The sequence below is a fragment of the Syngnathus typhle genome, linkage group LG10 (assembly GCF_033458585.1).
Source record: "Syngnathus typhle isolate RoL2023-S1 ecotype Sweden linkage group LG10, RoL_Styp_1.0, whole genome shotgun sequence".
Taxonomy (NCBI): domain Eukaryota; kingdom Metazoa; phylum Chordata; class Actinopteri; order Syngnathiformes; family Syngnathidae; genus Syngnathus; species Syngnathus typhle.
The window spans coordinates 14,723,127-14,745,273 of NC_083747.1; the positions used below are offsets into that span (position 1 = coordinate 14,723,127).

The 22,147-nt window shown below is 47.1% G+C and overlaps 2 protein-coding genes across 28 annotated transcripts in view; one reads left to right on the plus strand and one right to left on the minus strand.

The window, feature by feature from the left end:
- prune (prune exopolyphosphatase) overlaps positions 1–10,234 on the plus strand; it is a 23,128-nt gene extending 12,894 nt beyond the window's left edge. For 4 of the 8 annotated variants that reach the window (XM_061289695.1, XM_061289698.1, XM_061289700.1 and 1 more), the window contains 7 exons: positions 5,244–5,428; positions 5,492–5,650; positions 5,721–5,812; positions 7,763–7,921; positions 8,069–8,159; positions 9,824–9,886; positions 9,952–10,234. In XM_061289695.1, the coding sequence (XP_061145679.1) occupies positions 5,244–5,428; positions 5,492–5,650; positions 5,721–5,812; positions 7,763–7,921; positions 8,069–8,159; positions 9,824–9,886; positions 9,952–10,172 (970 nt within the window). In that variant the 3' untranslated portion in view covers positions 10,173–10,234. Of the gene's footprint in view, positions 1–5,243; positions 5,429–5,491; positions 5,651–5,720; positions 6,607–7,762; positions 7,922–8,068; positions 8,160–9,823; positions 9,887–9,951 lie in introns of those variants that run through there. The other 4 variants (XM_061289697.1, XM_061289701.1, XM_061289703.1 and 1 more) reach the window with 3 other exon arrangements.
- LOC133161304 (DNA-directed RNA polymerase III subunit RPC7-like) overlaps positions 1–21,109 on the minus strand; it is a 26,690-nt gene extending 5,581 nt beyond the window's left edge. Inside the window, exons 1-10 of one of the 20 annotated variants that reach the window (XR_009716051.1) lie at positions 20,962–21,017; positions 20,772–20,880; positions 20,504–20,700; positions 19,104–19,232; positions 18,896–19,034; positions 18,758–18,829; positions 14,202–14,258; positions 11,485–11,882; positions 11,289–11,428; positions 6,469–8,195 (exon numbers count right to left, since the gene is read on the minus strand). Coding sequence is in view for 18 of the 20 variants with exons in the window: in XM_061289704.1 (XP_061145688.1) it covers positions 11,342–11,428; positions 11,485–11,882; positions 14,202–14,258; positions 18,758–18,829; positions 18,896–19,034; positions 19,104–19,232; positions 20,504–20,560 (939 nt within the window). In the remaining 2 variants the exon portion in view is untranslated. The other 19 variants (XM_061289720.1, XM_061289721.1, XR_009716050.1 and 16 more) reach the window with 19 other exon arrangements.
- Between the last annotated feature and the right edge of the window lie 1,038 nt (positions 21,110–22,147).

The following is a 22,147-nucleotide window of genomic DNA, read 5'->3' on the forward strand; positions in this document are numbered from 1 at the left end:
GCGTGCTGCTGACCTCAACTCGGGACGTCGTGTGTCGGTGGGGAGAATACTTCGAAGACCTCCTCAATTCCACCGACACGCCTTCCATTGTGGAGGCTGGGCCTGGGGACTCTGAGGCGGACTCTCCAATCTCTGGGGTTGAAGTCACTGAGGTAGTTAAAAAAACTCCTCGGTGGCAAGGCCCCGGGGGTGGATGAGATCGGCCCGGATTTCTTAAGGGCTCTGGATGTTGTGGGGCTGTCATGGCTGACACATCTCTACAGCATCGCGTGGACATCGGGGACAGTGCCTCTGGATTGGCAGACTGGGGTGGTGGTTCCCCTCTTTAAGAAGAAGGACCAATTACAGGGGAATTAAACTCAGCCTCCCTGGTAAGGTCTATTCAGGGGTGCTGGAGAGGAGGGTGCGTCGGGAGGTCGAACCTCGGATTCAGGAGAAACAGTGTGGCTTTCGTCCTGGCCGTGGAACAGTGGACCAGCTCTTCACCCTCAGCAGGATCCTCGAGGGTGCATGGGAGTTCGCCCAACCAGTCCACATGTGTTTTGTGGACTTGGAGAAGGCGTTCGACCGTGTCCCTCGGGAGGTCCTGACAAGAAGTTTGTGCTTCGGGAGTACGGGGTACCGAGCCAACTGATAAGGGCGGTTCGGTCCCTGTATCACCGATGCCAGAGTTTGGTCCGCAATTCCGGCAGTAAATCGGATTCGTTCCCAGTGAGGGTTGGACTCCGCCAAGGCTGCCCTTTGTCACCGATTCTGTTTATAATTTTTATGGACAGAATTTCTAGGCGCAGCCGAGGCGTTGAGGGTGTCCGGTTTGGGGACCTCAGCATCGCGTCTCTGCTTTTTGCAGACGACGTGGTGCTGTTGGCTTCTTCAGGCCGTGATCTCCAGCTCTCACTGGAGCGGTTCGCAGCCGAGTGTGAAGCGGTTGGGATGAGGGTCTGCACCTCCAAATCCGAGTCCATGGTCCTCGATCGGAAAAGGGTGGAATGCCCTCTCCAGATCGGGGATGAGATCCTGCCCCAAGTGGATGAGTTTAAGTATCTTGGGGTCTTGTTCACGAGCGAGATCGACAGGCGGATCGGTGCAGCGTCGGCAGTAATGCAGACTCTGTACCGGTCCGTCGTGGTAAAGAGAGAGCTGAGCCAAAAGGCAAAGCTCTCAATTTACCGGTCGATTTACGCTCCTACCCTCACCTATGGTCATGAGCTATGGGTCGTGACTGAAAGAACGAGATCCCGGATACAAGCGGCCGAAATGAGTTTTCTCCGCAGGATGTCCGAGCTCTCCCTTAGAGATAGGGTGAGAAGTTCGGTCATCCGGGAGAGACTCGGAGTAGAGTCGCTACTCCTCCACGTTGAGGAGCCAGATGAGGTGGCTCGGGCATCTCATCAGAATGCCTCCTGGACGCCTCCCTGGGGAGGTGTTCCGGGCATGTCCCACCGGTAGGAGACCCCGGGGACGACCCAGGACGCGCTGGAGAGACTATGTCTCTCAGCTGGCCTGGGAACGCTTTGGGATCCCCCGGGATGAGCTAGATGAAGTGGCTGGGGAGAGGGAAGTCTGGGAGTCCCTCCTGAAGCTGCTGCCCCCGCGACCCGACCCCGGATAAGCGGAAGAAGCTGGATGGATGGATGACAGCGCAATATAAAAAAAAGCTGACACAATAGCAATGTCAAACGTGTTCATTTAAGAAAAAGCCACACACGTTTTGTGATCAAATCTTTCATAACGAGAATAATTTGAGTGAATTGATTTTACAATTTTTATCCCCCCTCCCCACCATCTGTCACTTTGCTTGGGACAAAAGGAGCCTTCAGAACTGAAATTTCTTCTCAATTATTCATTCAAATCAATTCACTCATCATTCTGGTTATGAAAGATTTGATCACAAAACGTTTCCAAAACTGTACGACTGGTCTTTCAATGCACCCCGCTTCAATGGCAGAACGCGGATGAATTTAAAGACATCAAATGAGAATAATCCTTTATAAAAATTAAAATGGACTGACGCAAACGTGAGTTCTTCATGTTTTTATTGAAAACAACATAGTGCTGACGCCGTACGACGCCGTACGACATCGGTTTTTCGCTATAATTCGGTATAATTCGAGGTAGTCCACCCTCACCCAAAGTTAAGGTTTCATGGGAATATTATTGTCATAATTGTCTGCACCGTATATGATAATTGTTTAATGGTAGTTATTGATAGATCTTGAAGATGTCAAGTTATAGGTGCATAAGACTATGTTGTTCATGCATATAGCACGTTCATTGTAAGAGGGGAAGAGATGTTGTGTTTTTTGGGCTAACTCAAATTCCGTAGTAGAAAACCCCCGGAGGTGGGATGGGCATTCTGTGTTGTTGTGGTACGCCTTGTGAACGCACTGTGAGTAAGGAATAAAGCAGTTATCATTCACGTCGTTGTCCGACCTATTCTTGCTATCTAAGAACCTGGAAAATAGTAAGGATATAACATATATCACGGATCATTACGACGAGTTTGGTGGAGTTTTTACTGCTTCCTCCAACTCCTACCGCGCTGACTGTAACCTGACACTCTCTGGCTGCGTCTTTTTTTTATTGTCGGACTCGGTGGACTCGGTCAAAATCAGCACAGAGTCCGAGTCCGGCAAAAATGACCGAGTCCGACCGAGTCTGAGTCCCCGAGTCCGAACCGAGTCCCCAGCCCTGATATATATTATATATATTATTATTATAATAATAAATAATTGTGGTAAATAACTGGAACATCACTCAAATACTGGTGATCCCGTTGAGAGTCTCACATATTTATTCGCTATTGAGTTTGCTAGCGCATGCGCAGTGATACTCACCGGCAGAATAACATCCGGTTGTTCTCAAAGATGATCTTTTTTCTGAAATAATTTTACGTTTACGGACTTAAGTAAGAGTCGAAATTTGGGTGCGTATTATACATGGGTACAGGCTTTTTTCCAGCATCGACATGCCATTTTTAGGGTGCGTATTATGCACGGGGGTGCATTATCCATGGAAAAACACGGTACTTAACGATGGGTCAAAGTGTCATTTCTTCAGTGTTGTCCCATGACAAGATATAATTAAAACATTGCAGAAATTAGAAGGGTGTACTCACTTTTGTGAGATACTGTATGTGTGTGTGACGATCACGACCATAGATATCTACCGTATGATAACAGCCACATTAGTGTTGGCTCGTAAGTGAACTATTCGTTCAAAAAGAACGAATCTTTTCAGTGAACGAGAGTGAACGAATCACTTCCTAAAGTCACTTCTGATGAAGGCGGTGGAAGACCTGCGTGAAGCTGGCCCCCCACCCCACTCAAAATTTGCGTGGGGGGCCAGCTTCACGCAGGTAGGTGGAAGTACAAGCCGGGACATGTCAGGTAATGCAACCTAAAATATTTTGTTTGAGATAAAAGAACCAGTGAAGTGATTAACAAGTAAAACCAAAATGAACTTAGTACAACAAACACTTCCTAAAGTGATTCCTCCTTTTTTTCCTTTCATATAACTTCAACCAGTAGGTGTCAGTAATCCCCATTGAAGCTGCTGCCACCTCGCCGTAAAACAAAACAAAGAAGAAAATGACGTAACTTCCCGTTCACGAACGAGTCGTGAATTGCATTTGCCGTTCACCAACGAACGAATCTGTGAGTGAACGAATCACTCACAGAATGAATCACTCACTGAGTGAATCACTCACTGAGTGAATCACTACACAGTTGAAGACTACCTCAGTTTTGTCACTGAAATTTGAGGTGAACCAAGACTTGATTTCTTGAAGGCCTGCACAGAGGGAGGAGGGTGGTCAGGTGGAAGGGGGTTTGGAGGAGACGTAGAGCTGGGTGTTGTCCGCGTAGCAGTGAAAATTAATGGTATGTTTCCAGAAAATCAGGCCAAGTAGGAGGAGGTAAATGATAAAGAAGATGGGACCAAGGACAGAGCCCTGAGATACACCAGAGGACAGGGGGGAGGGGAGAGATGTGAATGATTTTAACTGGATAAATAGAGAGCGGTTAGAGAAATATGAGTGGAACCAGTGCAGGGGTGTGTCAGACAGTCCAATAGAGGCTCGTCGGTCAAGGAGGATGGAGTGGGAGATGGTGTCAAAAGCTGCGCTTAAATCAAGGAGAATGAGTGTGGATATTAGACCGCTGCAATAAGGAAATAATTTGTGAATTTAATGAGGGCTGTTTCTGTACTGTGTCGAGGGCGAAAACAGGACTGGAACTGTTCATATAAATTATTACTAGAGAGGTGAGTGTGGACCTGCAATGCAACAGCTTTTTCGGGGCTGAAGTTATCGAGGATATTGGGGTCTGAGCCAGGTTTCTTAAGAGTTGGTGTAACTGCAGCAGATTTGAAAGAAAGAGGGACAGAGCCAGAGGTGAGGAAAGAATGGATGATGGCAGTAATCAGGGGCAGCAGAGAGGGGAGAGAGGCTATGACCAGGGAAGAAGGCAGGGGGTCAAGTTCACATGTAGATGGCTTTGACTTTCGGATGAGTTCAGATAGGTCAGCAGCAGAGGGAAGTTGGAAGCAGGAAAGAGAGGGTAGGATGGGGGAAGAAAGGAGATGGACAGCAAATGGAAAGCAAACACACTAGGACACAGGTAGCACCTGGGCGGTCAAAGACACGCTTCAGACAGACAAGTCCGCTTGAGAGTTGACCCAGAATGAAGCCAACAGTACCACATTCATCAAGGTTTGGTGGTCTGCTGCAGACCTTGCAAGAAATCAGAGCAAAACGTTAAAAATGACCGGAGAGCAGCGGCAGCAAGTCGCGCCAGCGTTCACTCACATCCAATTCTCAAAATGCAAACGGAGCAGCTTTTGAGGTCAGTGTGTGGCCTTGGAATCCCTCCTTCCTTTGCTTTTCCGCGCCGGCCGCTGCCCTTGTGCCTGCTCGGAGCAGGCAAGAGAGGCAGGGAGGGAGAGGCAAAGCGAGAGGCGAGGGCTGCTCTTCTGACACACACGCACAAAGAACGAAAGAACCCCGACTCTCAGCAGCAAATTGACATCACCCCAGTGCCCGCTGAACAGAATTGAGATGGAACTGAGTGAGCTAGAAAGCTGGCGATTTTTTTTTTTTCTTGAGCTCGCTCATGCGCCCCCACGTGGATTGCGTCTTGGGCGGTCGCCCATATTGCCCATAGCAAAAACCGGTCCTGTGTCCAACCACTGGCAATGGGGGCTTGGGCGAAGTGAGGTGACCTGTCAGGTGTTTGTCCCTGCAGTTCAGATGCCAGCCTTGAGGGGGCGGTGGTGGAGGTGATCGACCATCACATGCTGGAGCGAGAGCCCAGCCCCTCGTATCACGCTACCGTGGAGACTGTTGGCTCCTGCGCCACCCTGGTGACTGAGCGCCTCCTCCAGAAGGCACCACACATCCTGGACCAGCAGCTGGCGCAGCTTCTCTATGGTAAGCGAGGATTTAGAGCCGCCTGGTCGCCCATGACTGACGAGCATTGGGTGCGTTGTTTAGCGACCATCCTGGCGGACTGCGTCAACATGGCACCCGCAGCGGGGAAGGTGACGGCTAAAGATAGCCTGTTCGCTACCGCCCTAGAAGCACGTTTCCCCTCCCTGCCACCGCGTGCCGCTCTTTTCCAGGCTCTGCACAATGCCAAGTTTGATGTGTCAGGTGAGTCCGCCCTTCTCGAGGCCTTTTATGTCATGCGTGAGGTCACATGTGATGATGTCATGGTCTTCAGGCCTCAACACGGAACAGATGTTGATGAAGGACATGAAGATGCTCAAAGGAAGTTTGTCCATGGCCATCTCCGTACTCTACCTGCCCATTGAGGTTCTCTCTCTCTCGCTCTCTCTCTCGTTCTCTCTCTCTCGTTCTCTCTCTCGTTCTCTCTCTCGTTCTCTCTCTCTCTCTCTCTCTCTCTCTCTCTCTCTCTCTCTCTCTCTCTCTCTCTCTCTCTCTCTCTCTCTCTCTCTCTCTCAGCCCTTTGTGTGTGTGTGTGTGTGTGTAACTCGAGGTCAGGAAAATATAAATTGTGTGTTAAAGCTTACCGTTTTTTCCATGTATAATGCGCAAAATTTAACTAATTGTCCTAAAATCTGGGGTGCGCATTATACATGGGTACAAAAAAAAAAAGTTTTGATTTTTATTTTATTTTATCTGGATATGATACGGAGGCCGCCATCACAGATGCGCTTTCTTCTCTGCTGTTCACTTCAAACACGCTCCATACGAACACAATGCTCTCGTATCAGACGCTTGCTCGATCACCTGCTCGTTTGCTGTCACAATGTACCCTACACAAATCCGAAACATTTCTTCGCTATTAAGTTTGCTAGCGCATGCGCAGGATACTGACCAGCAGAATAACATCCGGTTGTTCCCAAAGTTGATCTTTTTTCTGAAATAATTTTACGTTTACGGACTTAAGTAAGAGTCAAAATTTGGGTGCGTATTATACATGGGTACAGGCTTTTTTCCAGCATCAATATGCCATTTTTAGGGTGCGTATTATACATGGGGGCGCATTATACATGGAAAAAAACGGTACATATCACTATATAAATTGTGTTAAAGCTTACATATCACTATCAATTTATTATGTATAAATTCTTCCATTTTACGCATTCAGTTGTGGTCTACGTAAAGTGGAACAGCGCATGGTGTTTTGTTGCGGTCGCTTCAAATGCAAATGAGATACACCCCACTCCTTCCAGGCCCCCTCTGGTCGGACATATTTGTAGTTTTTTTTAGCTGAGGTGGCGTTTACTTGCACCGCAAACTTTTTGATTGATTAAAAGATGGCAATGACAGAAGACTTGTTAATACATACATAACACGTAACTAAATAAATCCCCTCACAATATTTATGAACACGTCTTGTAAACAAGCACTGCAGTCAAGCTACGAAGTAAGCTAATGCTAGCGTTAGTGAGAAGTTAAAGAATGCATTTAACACATTGTGTTCTTAAGAATAAAACAGCACCTTCAATGCAATTCATCTGATACAACTACTCAAAATACACTCACAAGAAGTGAAAATATAGAGCGCACAGCTCTAAAATCAGCAGAAAGGCTAATGCTATGAAAACAAGTGCATAGAAACGCAATATTATTAAAGTGAAATACAGTTTATTTTTATGTCATCTCAAGTTTACCGCTTTACTTTGTTCGTCGTTTCCATAGATTGAAGGAACTGAACCATCAACGAAACAAAGTTGGCAAATCCTTCTCTATACAGACAAATATTTTCTGAAACATCGTCCTTGAACTATCAGGACTCTGCCCACAGATGTGGGAACCAAGCTTGAAAAATAACATTTGACCAGGCACTTCTATGATGTTCTGATGCCGGGGGACAGGGCAATAAGTTGTGTGATGCATCCAACAATGAAACATTTTGATCCCTCCACTTCTCCATCCTTGAGTTGTTTGGACTACAAAGGTCTCTCACAGTAATATAGATGGCGGATTTGCGAAACCGTTTGGCCGCACCCATCTTGTTTGGTAGTTCCGCCCCAACAAATGTGACGTAACAGATAAAAATACGTAATGGATAATGGAGAAAAATGAACGGAGTAAAAATAGCCCCCAAACAGATCATAAAAGTATCTCTGCAACACCTGGAGGGATAGATTACCCTTTTCTACAATCTTGGAGACACCAAGTGCACAATAAAATGAATATAAAAGCAAAAAAAGTGGCTTTCCCATGATATGTCTTCGTGGGTCATTGTGAGTGTGTGTGTGAGAGTGTTAGCTTGCATGTGCGTGTGTGTGTCAGGTGTTCCTGCAGAGGGCGGAGCTAGAGGAGGAGCTTTCTGGATTCTGCCGCAAGTTGGCTTTGGATGTGCTGGTTTTGATGAGCATATCCTTCACAGAGGCCAAGCAGCCCATCCGAGAGCTGGCACTCTTTAGTCACAGCGCCACCTGCAGGGAACAGGTAAGCTGCGCGTGTGTGCGCGCACGATGCTGGCTCTGGAAGCCCCGTGTGCCCTGTCTCTTTATCTGTAAGGAGCCGCGATGAAAGTGGTGCATATGTTGTGTTGAAATGACCTCTTACGACCACTCCCCCGCCCGCTCCTGACAGGTAAGCCACTTCCTGGAGCGGGCCGGCGACCCCGCCCTGGACCTGCATGCTATCAGCTGCCCTCATGACCACGTGGTGGCCTTTCACCAAGGTAACACCCTCCAACGTTAAAAATGAGCACCATGAGCTGCCGGTGAAAAACAAACACCATGCCGCAGTTAGAGTTGGATCTCAGCCATTGGAAAGTCACAATCTGATTCGGCATGGCCAATCGGGTAAAATGGAATTGTGGTTTGAATTTTGGCTACACGTCATTTTAAAAGCCTTCTCATCTAAGAAAAACAAAGCCATTAATCCCTGCGAATGCACCGCTGCGGGCAAACGCTCAGCGAGGCGAGCCCGCCTTTGCCTCCACCGCTTGGTGATGCGCCCAGCCTGGCCGAGCTTTTTGGAACCGTCTCGGCTGTTAATTCTCAGCAATTTGTTGTGTTTTGATCAGGCGCAAAAGTTGAGTGGAAGATCCCTAATTGCGTGCCCTGCATCCAAATTCAAACTTGTTCCATTTGTCCTCATATGGCTTTATTTTTTTTCTCTTGTGGAAAATAGGTCACTTAGTGACATACAGTATCTCACAAAAGTGAGTACACTCCTCTCATTTCTGCAATGTTTTAATTATATCTTGTTATGGGACAACACTGAAGAAATGACACTTTGAGACAATGTTAAGTAGTTACTGTAGAGCTTGGATAGCAAAGTAAATTTAGTGTTACTTCAAAGTAACTCAAAATATAACAATGAATTTCTAAAATGCTGGCAACAAAAGTGAGTACACCCCAACTGAAAATGTCAAAATTGGACCCAAATGTCAATATTTTGTGTGGCCACCATTATTTTCTAGCACACTTGTCTTTGTACTCTTTTCCTGGTTGCCGCCACACACGCCGGACACCATCTGAACCAAATATGTTTATCTTGGTCTCATCATTTATTTTTTTTCTCTTGTGGGAAATAGGTCACTTAGTGACATACAGTATCTCACAAAAGTGAGTACACCCCTCTCATTTCTGCAATGTTATATCTTGTTATGGGACAACACTGAAGAAATTACACTTTGAGACAATGTTAAGTAGTTACTGTAGAGCTTGGATAGCAAAGTAAATGTAGTGTTACTTCAAAGTAACTCAAAATACAACAATGAATGTCTAAAATGCTGGCAACAAAAGTGAGTACACCCCAACTGAATATGTCAAAATTGGACCCAAATGTCAATATTTTGTGTGGCCACCATTATTTTCCAGCACACTTGTCTTTGTACTCTTTTTCTGGTTGCCGCCACACACGTTGGACACCATCTGAACCAAATATGTTTATCTTGGTCTCATCAGACCACAGGACATGGTTCCAGTAACTCATCCATATCCTGCAGACAAGCAGACTAAGGATATGGGTTACTGGAACCATGAATGGTGTCCAGCGTGTGTGGCGACAACCAAAAACTAAAAGGGTTACGGTGGTGCTAGAAAATAATGGAAATGAGAGGGGTCTACTCACTTTTGTGAGATACTGTACATGTGGTTGGCGTTAGGATGAAATTGTGAGAAGGTGTGAAGACAACAAATTGTTGAGCTGCAGCTTTCACCCCACAATGAGTTGCGCGCACCCATGAGCAAGCTGCCCCGATGAGACTGACGACACTATGTGACAACTCGGACCAAGCAGCTTTTCCTCTCAAGGACAAGCCACTACTGATTCCTCAGCCTTTCACTCTCATTGGTTGCTGTCGCTCTCTCCGCTGTCGTTTGTCAACTTCCTCAGACAGGTTATTGGAATGCGTCACCACCTGCAAACTTTGGGCCTCCTTCTACTCATCGAGGCCATGTGAGGGGAAACCAGCGTGGAAGGTCACCGCCAATGGGGTTGACTTTGGTCCCTCTGTTCTTCAGGTAATTCGTCGGCGTCGCGAAAGAAGCTTCTGCCGCTGCTCAAAGACTTTGTGAGGGTGCGCCGCGGCCAGGACAAGGACGACGAGGACGAGGACGGGGAGCGCCGGGTGCCGCCCACGCCCGCCAACAGCCTGGTGGAGGGCTGCCCCCTGGACGCCGGACCACCCCCCGTCAGCGTCCACGCTCTGCACGACAAGTTTGGCCAGATCGACGCTCGTTGAGCCCGCAAGATGTGCTCTTCTCCAACTGTCATTTATGTGCAAATAAAGGTAACAACCTCAAATGGGTCGCTTTTCTTGCGCATCGCAGCAGGCAATGTCAAGTTGGGTGAAAGGGCCTCGGTGTGTGTGAGAGGAGCGCTTCAGAGAAGCGCTTTGTGCATGTTGTGGCTTGCGCTGGCATTCTAAAGTCAAGGTACATCTGCCAGTGCCACTTGACTGCTCTGCCCATCGGGAAATGAATCGGCTGGCAAATCTCGAGCTTGCCAGCAGATTTCACCACACTAAACTGACGTGGTCTGGATGGCGGGATTGGCTCCCGACTCCATCCTGTTGCCAAGCATGCAGGATGGCCGTCCTCTGGCACTTCTCAGTTGCGCAAGATGTTGTGGGACGCTCCATGGTCTGACTTTCTACCACTGACAGCTAAGTGTGTGTGCTACATGAAACACTGTTGATGACAGTGTCCTTCCCACAGGACACGTGTGTGAATTTACAGATACGAGAATAATACGCGATGCGAGCGGCGCCACGACAACCGGTACCTGGCCTGCCAGTAGGCAACTACACATCGACAATTTATGCCACGTTCTAGGAAGGTGGGCTTGATACCGCCTGTTGCAGCAAAGATGGCTTACAGCCACAACTTAACTCGTGTGCCAAGGGGCGCTCAACGTCTCGCAAGATCCCAAGGAGCGCTCAACTTCTCGCCTTGCAGCAATCAAAAAGGAGTTGCTCTCCTCAAATTGGGGCAAATACTTTTCACAACACTCTTGATGCTCCTATCTATGGGCTTCCCAATTCTGTCTTAGCATTAAGCTATCCAGGGCTAATTGATCTGTTTGGTGAGCTGTCGAACTTTGTGGCTGTCTTTGCCCACGTACGCACACCGGCATCATTTTCGTACATCATTTTCGCGCTGAAGCCCGCTCCTGTCTCAGCTTTTGGCTCTCACACAAAGCAACCCAACAGGCCAATTTAATGATGCCTAAGCTGAAAATCTCAAGTCAGACCACTCCTATGCTACTTCGTCAAACAAAAACAAGGGTTTGGCGTAAAACTCACTGTATTTCAGTAAAAAGTGAACATCTAACATGAAAAGGAATTAAAAAAAGAAACCTCGCAAAGTGGTCATTTCGTCTGAGTGTTGCCACAGCAATGGCCTGAAGGTTTCAGTAAACGGCTTCGTCCATGTCGTCGTCGCTTTCAGTGCCAAAATCTTCGCCGTTGTCAAAGTAGGACATGATGTAATCCGTGTCCTGTCACAAACGCAGCGTGATCTTTCAAAATAAAAGCCGTTCGTCCACGGGCTCACCTCCTCCAGCTCTTCTTCGTACTCCTCGTCCACCTCGTGATTGTCCTCCTTCTCCTCCTCGGAGCCCCGCTGTTCCTCGTTTGCCAGCGTCTCCGTGACGACCACATGCGGCAGATGATTAAAAGAGAAGTGACGGACAGCAGCCACGTGTCTACAGCGCAACCGAAGGTAGCGAGCGAAACGTGTTGAAGGTGGTGAAGAGAGTGGAGGGCAGCATTGAGGGTGGCAGCGTGTATTGAAGGCAGAATGAGGGGTGTTGACGGCGGTGAAGTGGACTTGATGTTGGCGTATTTGTGGTTGGCTCACCTCCAGTTTGAGGAGGACTTGTTTTTCTTTCACGCTTGCCTTCTGCTCATCAGCCCGACCTCTCTTGGATCGCTGCGCCGCTCCAGACACACCTAACGTTTGGGTTTGAGCAAGGACACTGCATTGGGTTCTGGATTTATTTGCTAGTGGCTAAATTTGGCCAAGTTGTTGAGTGCCACGCCAGACACACACATCCTGCGTTGGATTGTCAGTGCCAAAACTGGTGAGCATTTCTCTCCTTCTTTATTAATTTAGGTGACAAGCTGACAATCATTGTAAATTTGGCCAAGTCATTGACTGCCACGCCAGACACACACATCCTGTGTTGAATTGTCAGTGACAAAACATGCGACACGTCGACGTTTCTCTCGCCCTTCATTAATCTAGGTGACAAGCTGAAAATCACCGCCGAATGTTTAACTGACCAAAATGTTGCGCTTCCTTCAAATCCAAAGTGATGCATGCTACCATCTCCTAGTGTCTGTTAAGTGGACGTAATCTGACCGATGGATTAGTGGCTGGCGCCTGAAGGGCAACGCTTGGCTTCAACGTGGCTCAAGAAAAACATTCTCGGCCAGAGATATCCAAAGTCTGGCCCGCGGACCGCAATTTGCCCGCGGGCTGTATTGTGGACATCAAATCATTGGACATAAATTTTCATCAGGTCCGCAGTCTTGAAGTATAAAACACACACGCAGGCTACAAAAGCTATTTTATATTTACCCAGCAGATAGCAGCACCATTCTAAAGCACTCTGGCTGCATGAACCTGTGACTCCTTACGGCCAATTACTGAAATGGAGAACACAAATAAAAATAGGAAAGTTGACAGGGAGAGTCGGCGCTTCCAAAACAAGTGGAAATATGATTATTTTTTAATTGAAATACGAAACAACTGTGTCCGCCTAATTTGCCAAGAGTTTTAAAGCAATACAATGTCCATAGACACTACCAGACGAAACATGGTGACATACTATACAACAAGGTAACGGGGAAGGAACGCAGCGAAAAACTGCAGCATCTGGAAGCTGGTTTAGCAGCGATTTTTCACAAGAGCCCGAAAGTCAAATGAAAATGCCACAAAGGTGAGCTACGAGGTGGTAGTGCTGATTGCGAAGCACTGCAAACCTTTTACCAAGGGTGAATTTATCAAAGACTGCGTGATGTCAATGGTAGAGAAAATCACGCTCTGAGAAGAAGCAAGAATTTGCCAATGTTTGCCTGGTGTGAAGAATTGAAGATATTTCATCACATATTTTTCATCAGATATTAAGAGGCAGTTGGGGGCCAAAGGAGAGGAGTTTGACTTGTTTTCCTTAGCTTGCGACAAAAGTAGGGACGCATCGGAACCGTTCAGTTACTTATTTTTTGAAAGGAGTGGACAGTGAAATGAATGTGACTGAAGAGCTACTTGACCTCAAGAGCCTTTACAAGCCAAACAAATGGGATGGATTTATTCACTTCTGTTTGCTCCGCCGTAGATTACATGAAACTCCCGTGGGATAAAGGGATTTTTACGAATGGCGCACCTACTATGGCTGGCGACCGGAGAGGATTATCAACCCTAATCTGTAGCAGTCTGTGGAGGTGGTAAAGCTGTAAAACGTCATTGTATCAATCACCAGCAAGTTCTCTGCCAAACATCTAAAATATGATCATGTTATGAAACTGTTAATAAAGGCTATTAATTATATCCACTCTAAAGCCGTGTGCTACCATCAGTTTCAACAGTTTCTTATCAACATCCAGTTGCTCCAGACCACTTGAAACTGCAACAAACTGAAACATTAAGCTGCAGTGTGACGCAGATTGCCGCAGTCGACAACTACAGCTCTCTCTTGCGGACTTTTACTGCCATCAGGTTCCATGAGATTCGAACATTTGCTAAGAAAATGCTGAGCTTGTTTGGCTCGACGTATTTGTGTGAGAGGACCTTTTCGGTTATAAAACAGAGCCGCATGAGAACACTACTAATTAATCCTCCTTTGCGTGACATCTTGCACATCAAAACCACTGCCTTTGAGCCAGACGGTGTACTGCAGTTCAGATAATTAATTTTGTTTTGTGACTATCAAATCCACATTTATGTGTTTGTACTCCTGAATAAGATTAGCTATTTCTCAGTTTTGAATTTAAAGTTCCAATATCTTGTCGTGTTTACAGTGTTTTCAAAAAAACGGACATGTTTAAGCTTCTAGAAATATAAATAAGAAAGGCCCATTTAAATTGAGTTGCTTAGTCAAATTCGTTTAGATTTGTGTTCCATGTCAAGAATGTCAGGTTGAATGGTCAGCCCTCACACATTTCCACCTCACCAAATCTGGCCCTCTGGACACTCCTGTTCTCAGCAGTCAACAATGATTAGCCCACTTCTACTCGCTGCTGTGCGTGCGCGTGTTTCTATGCACTCACCTGTTTTTAGTGATCTTCTAACACAAAGTTGTATTTCTTTTGGGAACCTCTTCCAGTCTGGACAACAAGAAAAAACAGAAAATAAAAGTGAACCCGTTGAGGCAAATCTGCAAAAGACACCTATGTGACTGAAAACGGCAGCGGCGAGCTGGCCAATGCTAGCGAACACCTGAGTTCTCAAGACTCAAAAGGAAGCTGGGAAACGGGGCGACCAGCTCGACTTATGGAAAAGGAATGGTGGAGGTAAAAAAGCTTGCAGATGCTCTTGGTTTGTGCGTCAATGTTGCTCAGGCTTGTAATATTTGCACTCGGGACTTAAACACTGCTGCTGTGCTGCCCTGCTTAGTTGAGTCTTGGATTGATTTCATTTCATGGCAAGAGTAAACAGTTTTCTTTTCATGACTGAAATTCAAATCTAACTTCAACCATGTTGAACCTCCTTGGAAGACACAGGTCGACTGGGCTCTTGTATTTTTTTTCCATGGCTCTTCTGTGTGTTCAACTTGTTTTGAAGACAAAACCTTATGAGAAACAAAGAAACAAGACGTTCCGTTGTGTCCGCGGTGGATTACATTGAAGCTTAAATTTGCTTTGCTTTATACCCGGTGACTTTGGAACATGGCGTATCGTTTGACAACTCTTGAGTACATAAAAAATGACAATCGAGCCTTTGCATATCAAATGTAGTCGTTGGTGAACCAAAAGACAATGGCCCAGTAGAGACGCAAAAAAAGCTGGTCGCAATTGAATGGCTCCATCTCTTGGCAGCAATTGTACTCCTAGTTGTTGAGCAGATCTCCTTGACGTGGAAACCGATAGCGCTCCCTAGTGGCGGGATGCTGAGTAAGATTGTCCACACACATCATGGCAAATGTCGTTGACCCTCAACCCCCCGCTTCTGACTGCTTTGAGAGCAAACTGTGTTGGTTCACGAGCCTCGGGATGGACCCCGCTAGTTTAAACCTACGTCTTGCCATTTGGGACTCAGGCGGTAGCAATAAGCAGAGGGTCGGCCATTCAAATCCCACTGAGCTTGCCGCTCGTTTGGTGGCAGTCGGAGGGTCCTTGGTGCGCATCAGCAGCGACGCCTCCGTCTGTCGGCCTGCCTGCACGGGGCAGCCGTGGTGACTGTCTAAAGCCAATGGATAATAATCGCGACTGGAGTACTCCATGGTCGTGAAGCTTTGCCTCACACATAATTTGTCTCCTGCACTTGTGCGCGAGCAGGAAGTGGTCTCCCCCATTTTGACTGTCCTGGGAAAACAAAGCCACCTTATCGTGGTGCAGGGGTTTGCGTGTCCCAATGATCCTAGGAGCCATATTGTCTGGGGACTCATGCCCCTGGTAGGGTCACCCATGGCAAAAGGATCCTAGGTGAGGGGCCAGACAAAGCACAGCTCACAGAAGCCCCTTATGAAGAAAAACATAAATGGACTTCATTTTCCATCGCCCGGACGTGGGTCACCGGGGCTCCCCTCTGGAGCCAGGCCTGGAGGTGGGGCTCGAAGGCAAGCATCTGGTGGCCGGGCCTTCGCCCATGGGGGCCGGCCAGACAGAGCCCGAAAATGAGACGGGGGTCCCCCTTTCCATGGGCTCATCACCTGTAGGAGGGGCCAAAGGGGTCAGGTGCTAAGTGAGCTGGGGGGTGGCCAAAAGAGGGTACCTTGGTGGTCCGATCCCCGGCTGTAGAAGCTGGCTCTTGGGACATGGAATGTCACCTCTCTGGTTGGAAAAGAGCCCGAGCTGGTATGCGAGGCCGAAAAGTTCCGATTAGACATTGTCGGACTTGCCTCCACACAGTTTGGGCTCTGGTACAAGCACTCTTGGGAGGGGCTGGACTCTCTTCCAGTCTGGAGTTGTCCACGGTGAGAGGCGTCGAGCAGGTGTGGGCATACCGTTTTTTTCCGTGTATAGTGCGCCCCCATGTATAGTACGCACCCCTAACAATGGCATGCTGATGCTGGAAAAAAGCTTGTACCCATGTATAATACGCACCCAATTTTTATGAATTTTTTTTAATTTTTTTTTTTTTTAAGTCCCAAAGATCGTCACACACGCAGGGAGGCAATGGGTCCCATTTTTAAAGTCTTTGGTATGGTCTTAACTAGGCTGGATGTCATTTTTTTTGTTGGCGTTGATTTCTCCGACTGCCCCTAAACGCACCACCGCGCTCCGTGCGCACACGGCGGCTCTGTATGGGAGAGACGTTGAAGAGGAATAAAACCACCCTTGGAAACCAAAACTTGCCCCTCGTCGTGACTCGGAGCCGCAACAAATGTTTCGGATTTGTGTAGGGTACATTGTGACAGACGGCAAACTAGCAGGTGATCGAGCGAGCGTCTGATACAAGAGCATTGCGGTCGTATGGAGCGTGTTTGAAATGAACAGCAGAGACGAAATGAACAAGGCAAAGTGTTGTGAAATAAAATATTACCTGTAATACGCATTTTGTTATTTGCTGATTGAAACTGCTAATTAAACTGTGAATTGAAACTAATAGGTGGAGAACTGAACTCTCGCTCTTTATATAGCTGACGTGTCTTGCGCAACCGTTCTGCGCATCTGTAATGGCGGCCTCCGTATGACGTCCGGTCCGCGATGGAGATTAAAAAACAAACAATATTTGACAATAACACACCATCGAGGATTGCACCATCGCATCAAACGATGTGTCGTCAATTACGAATTTTACTAAGTGTGTTGGGCAGGATGGCTGAATGCGATGCGCGATTGACAACAAACAAGAAGAAAGGTGAGTTTTATTTCGGGGGAGATTTGTCATGTCTCGTCCCCAGTTTTGCTATGTGTCTAGGTTGCCATAGTTTCTGTTCGTGTCACCCCGCTCTTCCTGTGTCACCTCAATCGATGTAACGTGTTTTGTATTTAAGTCCTGTCTGCCCCTCGCTCACCGTTGGATCATTGCATGTGTTACTGTCATTCTGTTCCTGTCTTTGGTAATGTCACCCTGTCTTTTTGTTCCACGACTTTGTCGGTCAGTCCTGTTGTTGGTTTTGTTGTACCATGACTTTATTTAAAAAAATAAATAAATAAAAATAAAAAAAAAAATAAAAAATACTTTTTTTTTTCTTTGTACCCATGTATAATACGCACCCCAGATTTTAGGACAATAAATTAGTAAAATATTGCGCACTATACACGGAAAAAAACGGTACTTGTTGACTGGGCACCGGCACATTGTGAACGACAGGGTAGCCTCCCTCCCTTTTTAAAGGCTCTGGATGTTGTGGAGCTGTGCTGGCTGACACGCCTCTACAGCATTGCGTGGACATCGGGGACGGTGCCTCTGGATTGGCAGACAGGGGTGGTGGTTCCCCTCTTTAAGAAGGGGGACCAAAGGGTGTGTTCCAACAGAGGAATTACACTCCTCAGCCTCCCTGGTAAGGTCTATTCAGGGGTCCTGGAGAGGAGGGTCTGTTGGAACGTCGAACCTCGGATTCAGGAGGAGCAGTGTGGTTTTTGTCCTGGCCGTGGAACATTGGACCAGCTCTATACCCTCGGGTCAACCAGTCGACGTGTTTTGTGGACTTGGAGAAGGCGTTCGACCGTGTCCCTCGGGGGTTCTGTGGAGGGTGCTTCGGGAGTATCGGGTGCTGAACCAACTGATAAGGGTGGTTCCGTCCCTGTATCATCGATGGCAGAGTTTGGTCTGCATTTCCAGCAGTAAGTCGGATTCGTTCCCAGTGAGGGTTGAACTCCGACAAGACTGCTCTTTGTCACCGATTCTGTTCATAAGACGTTGTGGTGCTGTTGGCTTCTTCAAACCGTGATCTCCAGCTCTTGCTAGAGCAGATCGCAGCCGAGTGTGAAGCGGTCGGGATGAGGGTCAGCAACTCCAAATTTGAGTCCATGGTTCTTGGTCGGTAAAGGTGGTAATGTTCTCTTCAGATCAGGGATGAGATCCTGCCCCAAGTGGAGGAGTTCAAGTATCTTGGAGTCTTGTTCACGAGTGAGGGCAGGATGGAGTGTGGCATCGACAGCCGCGTCGGCAGTAATGCGGATTCTGTACCGGTTTGTCGTGGTGAAAAGAGAGCTGAGCCGAAAGGCAAAGCTGTCAATTCACCGGTCGATCTACGCTCCTACCCTCACCTATGGTCACGAGCTATGGGTCGTGACCGAAAGAACGAGATCCCGGATACAAACAGCCGAAATGACTTTCCTTCGCAGGGTGTCCAGGCTCTCCCTTAGAGATAGGGTGAGAAGCTTGGTCATCCGGGAGAGACTTAGAGTAGAGTCGCTGCTCCTCCACGTTGAGAGGAACCAGATGAGGTGGCTCGGCCATCTCATCAAGATGCTTTCTGGACGCCTCCCTGCATGTCCCACCGGTAGGAGACCCCGGGGACGACCCAGGACGTGCTGGAGAAACTATGTCTCTCAGCTGGCCTGGGAAAGCCTTGGGATGAGCTGGATGAAGTGGCTGGGGAGGGGAAGTCTGGGTCCCTCCTAAAGCTGCTGCCCCCGCGACCCGACCCCGGATAAGCGGAAGAAGATGGATGGATGGACGGGAAAACAAAGGGAGTCCAAGTCCGTAAATGTACCTGTGATCCAGTTGGTCAGCGCGTCCGTTTGCTCGCTGGAGTTGTGGTATTTGTCTGAATATCTTTCCACATCTGAATATCAGATCAAAATCAAACAATGGATCTACATATGTGCAGCAGCAGCGCAAGGTCTCTGACCTGCATGTGACCTGTGACCCGCGTGCGGCTGGATGAAACCTGGTCGCGCGCCCATGGCGCCTCTGAGCTCCTGCTTGAGGGCCAACAGGTACTCTGCCTCTTCGCCGCACGTCAGTGGGAGGGGCTTGTGCTCCATTGCCTGCCCCGCACAGGAAAAAGGTCAAAGGTGACAGGTCGAGTCGGGCCGATTCCGATGTCGGTCACTTACGGGAAACAGAGGACTGGGCTGCTGGACAGACGGCAGGAGCGGTTCGCCTCTGGTGACGCTTGCGCCCTCTGCACCGCGCCGGCCACGACCACGCCCCGACATCCCGCCTACGAGCCGTTTGTGCAACGACAACAGTAAAAGCGTGACTGTTTTTGCATGGAAGGTGGTCACTAATGTGTTCATGTAAGATGCCACGGTAGCGACCTTTGGAAGCCGGTTATGAACTACAGTGCCTTCAAAAAGTATTTCCCTCCTGAAGATGGCACAAAATAAAAAAGTTCAAGAGTGCACCATATATCATCCAAAAGTAGCACTGCGAAAATAAATAACAGGTCAAATCAACCACAGATGAGAGGCAGAAAAGAAAAAGTTCAAATAAAATCATTAATGTTCAGTACAATATATTTGACCAAATGTTTGATCAAATCAACAACACTTATGATTTTTTAATTAAATCACTATTTTATCAAACCTCTCCATACAATTGCTTAAACATAAAATTTTCAACATATGATGGGAAATTAGATCAGATATTTGACACAATATCAATATAAAACAAAATAATTTCATCATACCATGTGAAATTAGATCAAATATTTGACACAATATCCAAAGTAATTCCAAACATAGACGTCATCATGTTTAGCCCGCTAGACAGCGGCACGTCGGGGTGACATCAGTTAGCGTCCCAAGAATGCTAACGCAAATGGTAGTCGCGGTGAAAAAAGAAGTTGATGATTGTGCCAACAATCATTAAGCAGAAGGGAGCCCTCAGAGCGGTCAAGCGATCCAAGGGGATCCCCGTCATCTCTAAAAGTTAGAGCCCTACCCTGGAGTACATGCCTTTTGCTTATATGGATAAAGGACAAGGAGATTGCTGGTGAAACCGGAACGAATTAAATTTGTATGTAGAGGTTTGTGTTTGTTTTAGTTGGGGCGACGACGAATGACTATGAGAATGTTGCGTTTAAATCGCCACCAAGCCATACTTTGTTCAGCCATCAAAAATTCGATTGTTGGTTTACTTTACTCTATCTCATATCCAACTTGGACGTAATGTCATGGGAGACTAGCGATGAAGTCTGTTCTCCTTTCAGCGTGCACTGTAGAACGTCGATAGGATGGTGACCGTGACGTTGTCAGCGACAGAAAAAGCGCGACGTCAAGCACAATTGGAGAGCGGACATATTTTGTCCCAGTTGTTGTCCGTCTTACTGGCCACAGTGTGAAACAAATGAAGCAAGTTCTCCAAGCAGACACGACAATAAACCTTACTTGAAGCTCCACTCAAGCGTAAAGCTCCACTCAAGCGTTGAGTGAAGTTCCACTCAGCAGTCATCGCAATGCACTAAAGTCAAATCTTTCGCACAAAGCTTTCTCCTTTCCATCCAAAGTCTTACTTCGGCTGAGTCGTCAGTCGGCTGAAAAATGAAGCCTTTCGTAGTTCCGCGAGTCATTACGCGCCAGCCGCCATCTTCCCATTGTTTCTACTTTCGGCTGTTTGGATCCTTCAGCCAATCTGACGTCAGCACGCCGCCTCCTGGCGGCTCGCCGAAGCACTGCAGCAAACTCACAACTTCCGAGCCTGGCAAGACACCTATTTTCGACTAATCTTAACTTTTAAAGTTTTTAAGGCCGACTTTAAGGAAGTGTTTCCCGTTTCCTCACCTCTGTCACCAGGTGTTTGTGAGTTAAAGCTCTGCTCTGATTTTCAGATATCCGTCACCGTGTTGCCGTTTTGATTTCTTTATTTAGATGTATTCTTTCACTGATTCGTCTACAATGATATATTTGATCAGAATGTTTGCCGTTTGATGTGATTTCGCCTGATAAGCTAAACATCTTTCATAAAACTGACCTGCAGGTGTTACAGGCTAACTTGCTCCCATGTTATCTTGCTCCCCGTCTCCAGTTGCGCTCGTAAGGGTAAAGCAAGTTGCACAATCTTGTGTTTCGTGACTGCAGATTCGTCACAAGCGACATGAAACTTGCCTGACTGCAAAACTGTTCAAATTCTCAATGAAAACGTTGAACGAAACGTCTCGTTTACATTTCCGACTGGCTGCAAGAAATAGCAAACACAAAAATAAAAAAAAAATAGAACAGTTATAACCAGGATTTGAACCCATGACGCGAAGTAATAAAGAATAGCTCATGGGCCATCGGCTTAACCGCTATGTTATCGTACACCCATGCTACCATGGCAAATTATCTTGCATATAAATAAAACCAAATTACCCGGTGAGGGTACGTGTTGATCTGATGCCTAGTGTATACCCGCCCATGTTAACTGGCTCCTCGGAACCAACTTGACATGGTCGCGTTTCCAGGCTTCACGCCAACCTCGCAGCCGGGCATTTATACATGATCAACTTTCTAGACACATAAGGAATGGGTCCAAGCAGCACTAAAACAATGTTACCCCCTTCTGCGTGGCGTCCTGTACTTTTGCGCTTTGTTCTGACTGTCTGCTGTGTGCTCTTGCTCCGTTTTGCTCCTCTTATTTACTGTGTTATTTGTTTATTTATTATTTATTCATCACTCTTATTGTTCATTGTTCGTGCCTTCTTGTTTTTATTTTGCGTTGTTTACTTGTATGTTTATCGTGTACTGTGTCTCGTCACCGTGGGTTAGGGGAAACGTAATTTCGATTTCTTTGTGTGTCTTGGCATGAAGGAATTGACAATAAAGCTGACTCTGATATTGATTGGCTTTGCGTATTAATAAGAGTGTGGAGAGAACAGAATTTCATGAATGGTTGTCTGTCATGTGACGCGCGATATTCAAAGGTTTACAGCTGAAAAGGTGGTACAGTTGCACAGGCCCCCAGCCAAGGATGGTTTATTGTTTTGTTAACAATGTTGACATTCAAAAGTCCTTATAGGCATTTGAATACACACGCGCGCCCACACACACTCATGATGGAGAACTCCGATTGGAATACAATTTAACACAGAGGTGTCAAACTAATTTTGGTCTGGGGGCCGCATACAGCTTAATCTGATCTCAAGGTGGGCAGACCAGTAAACTCATTACATAGAACT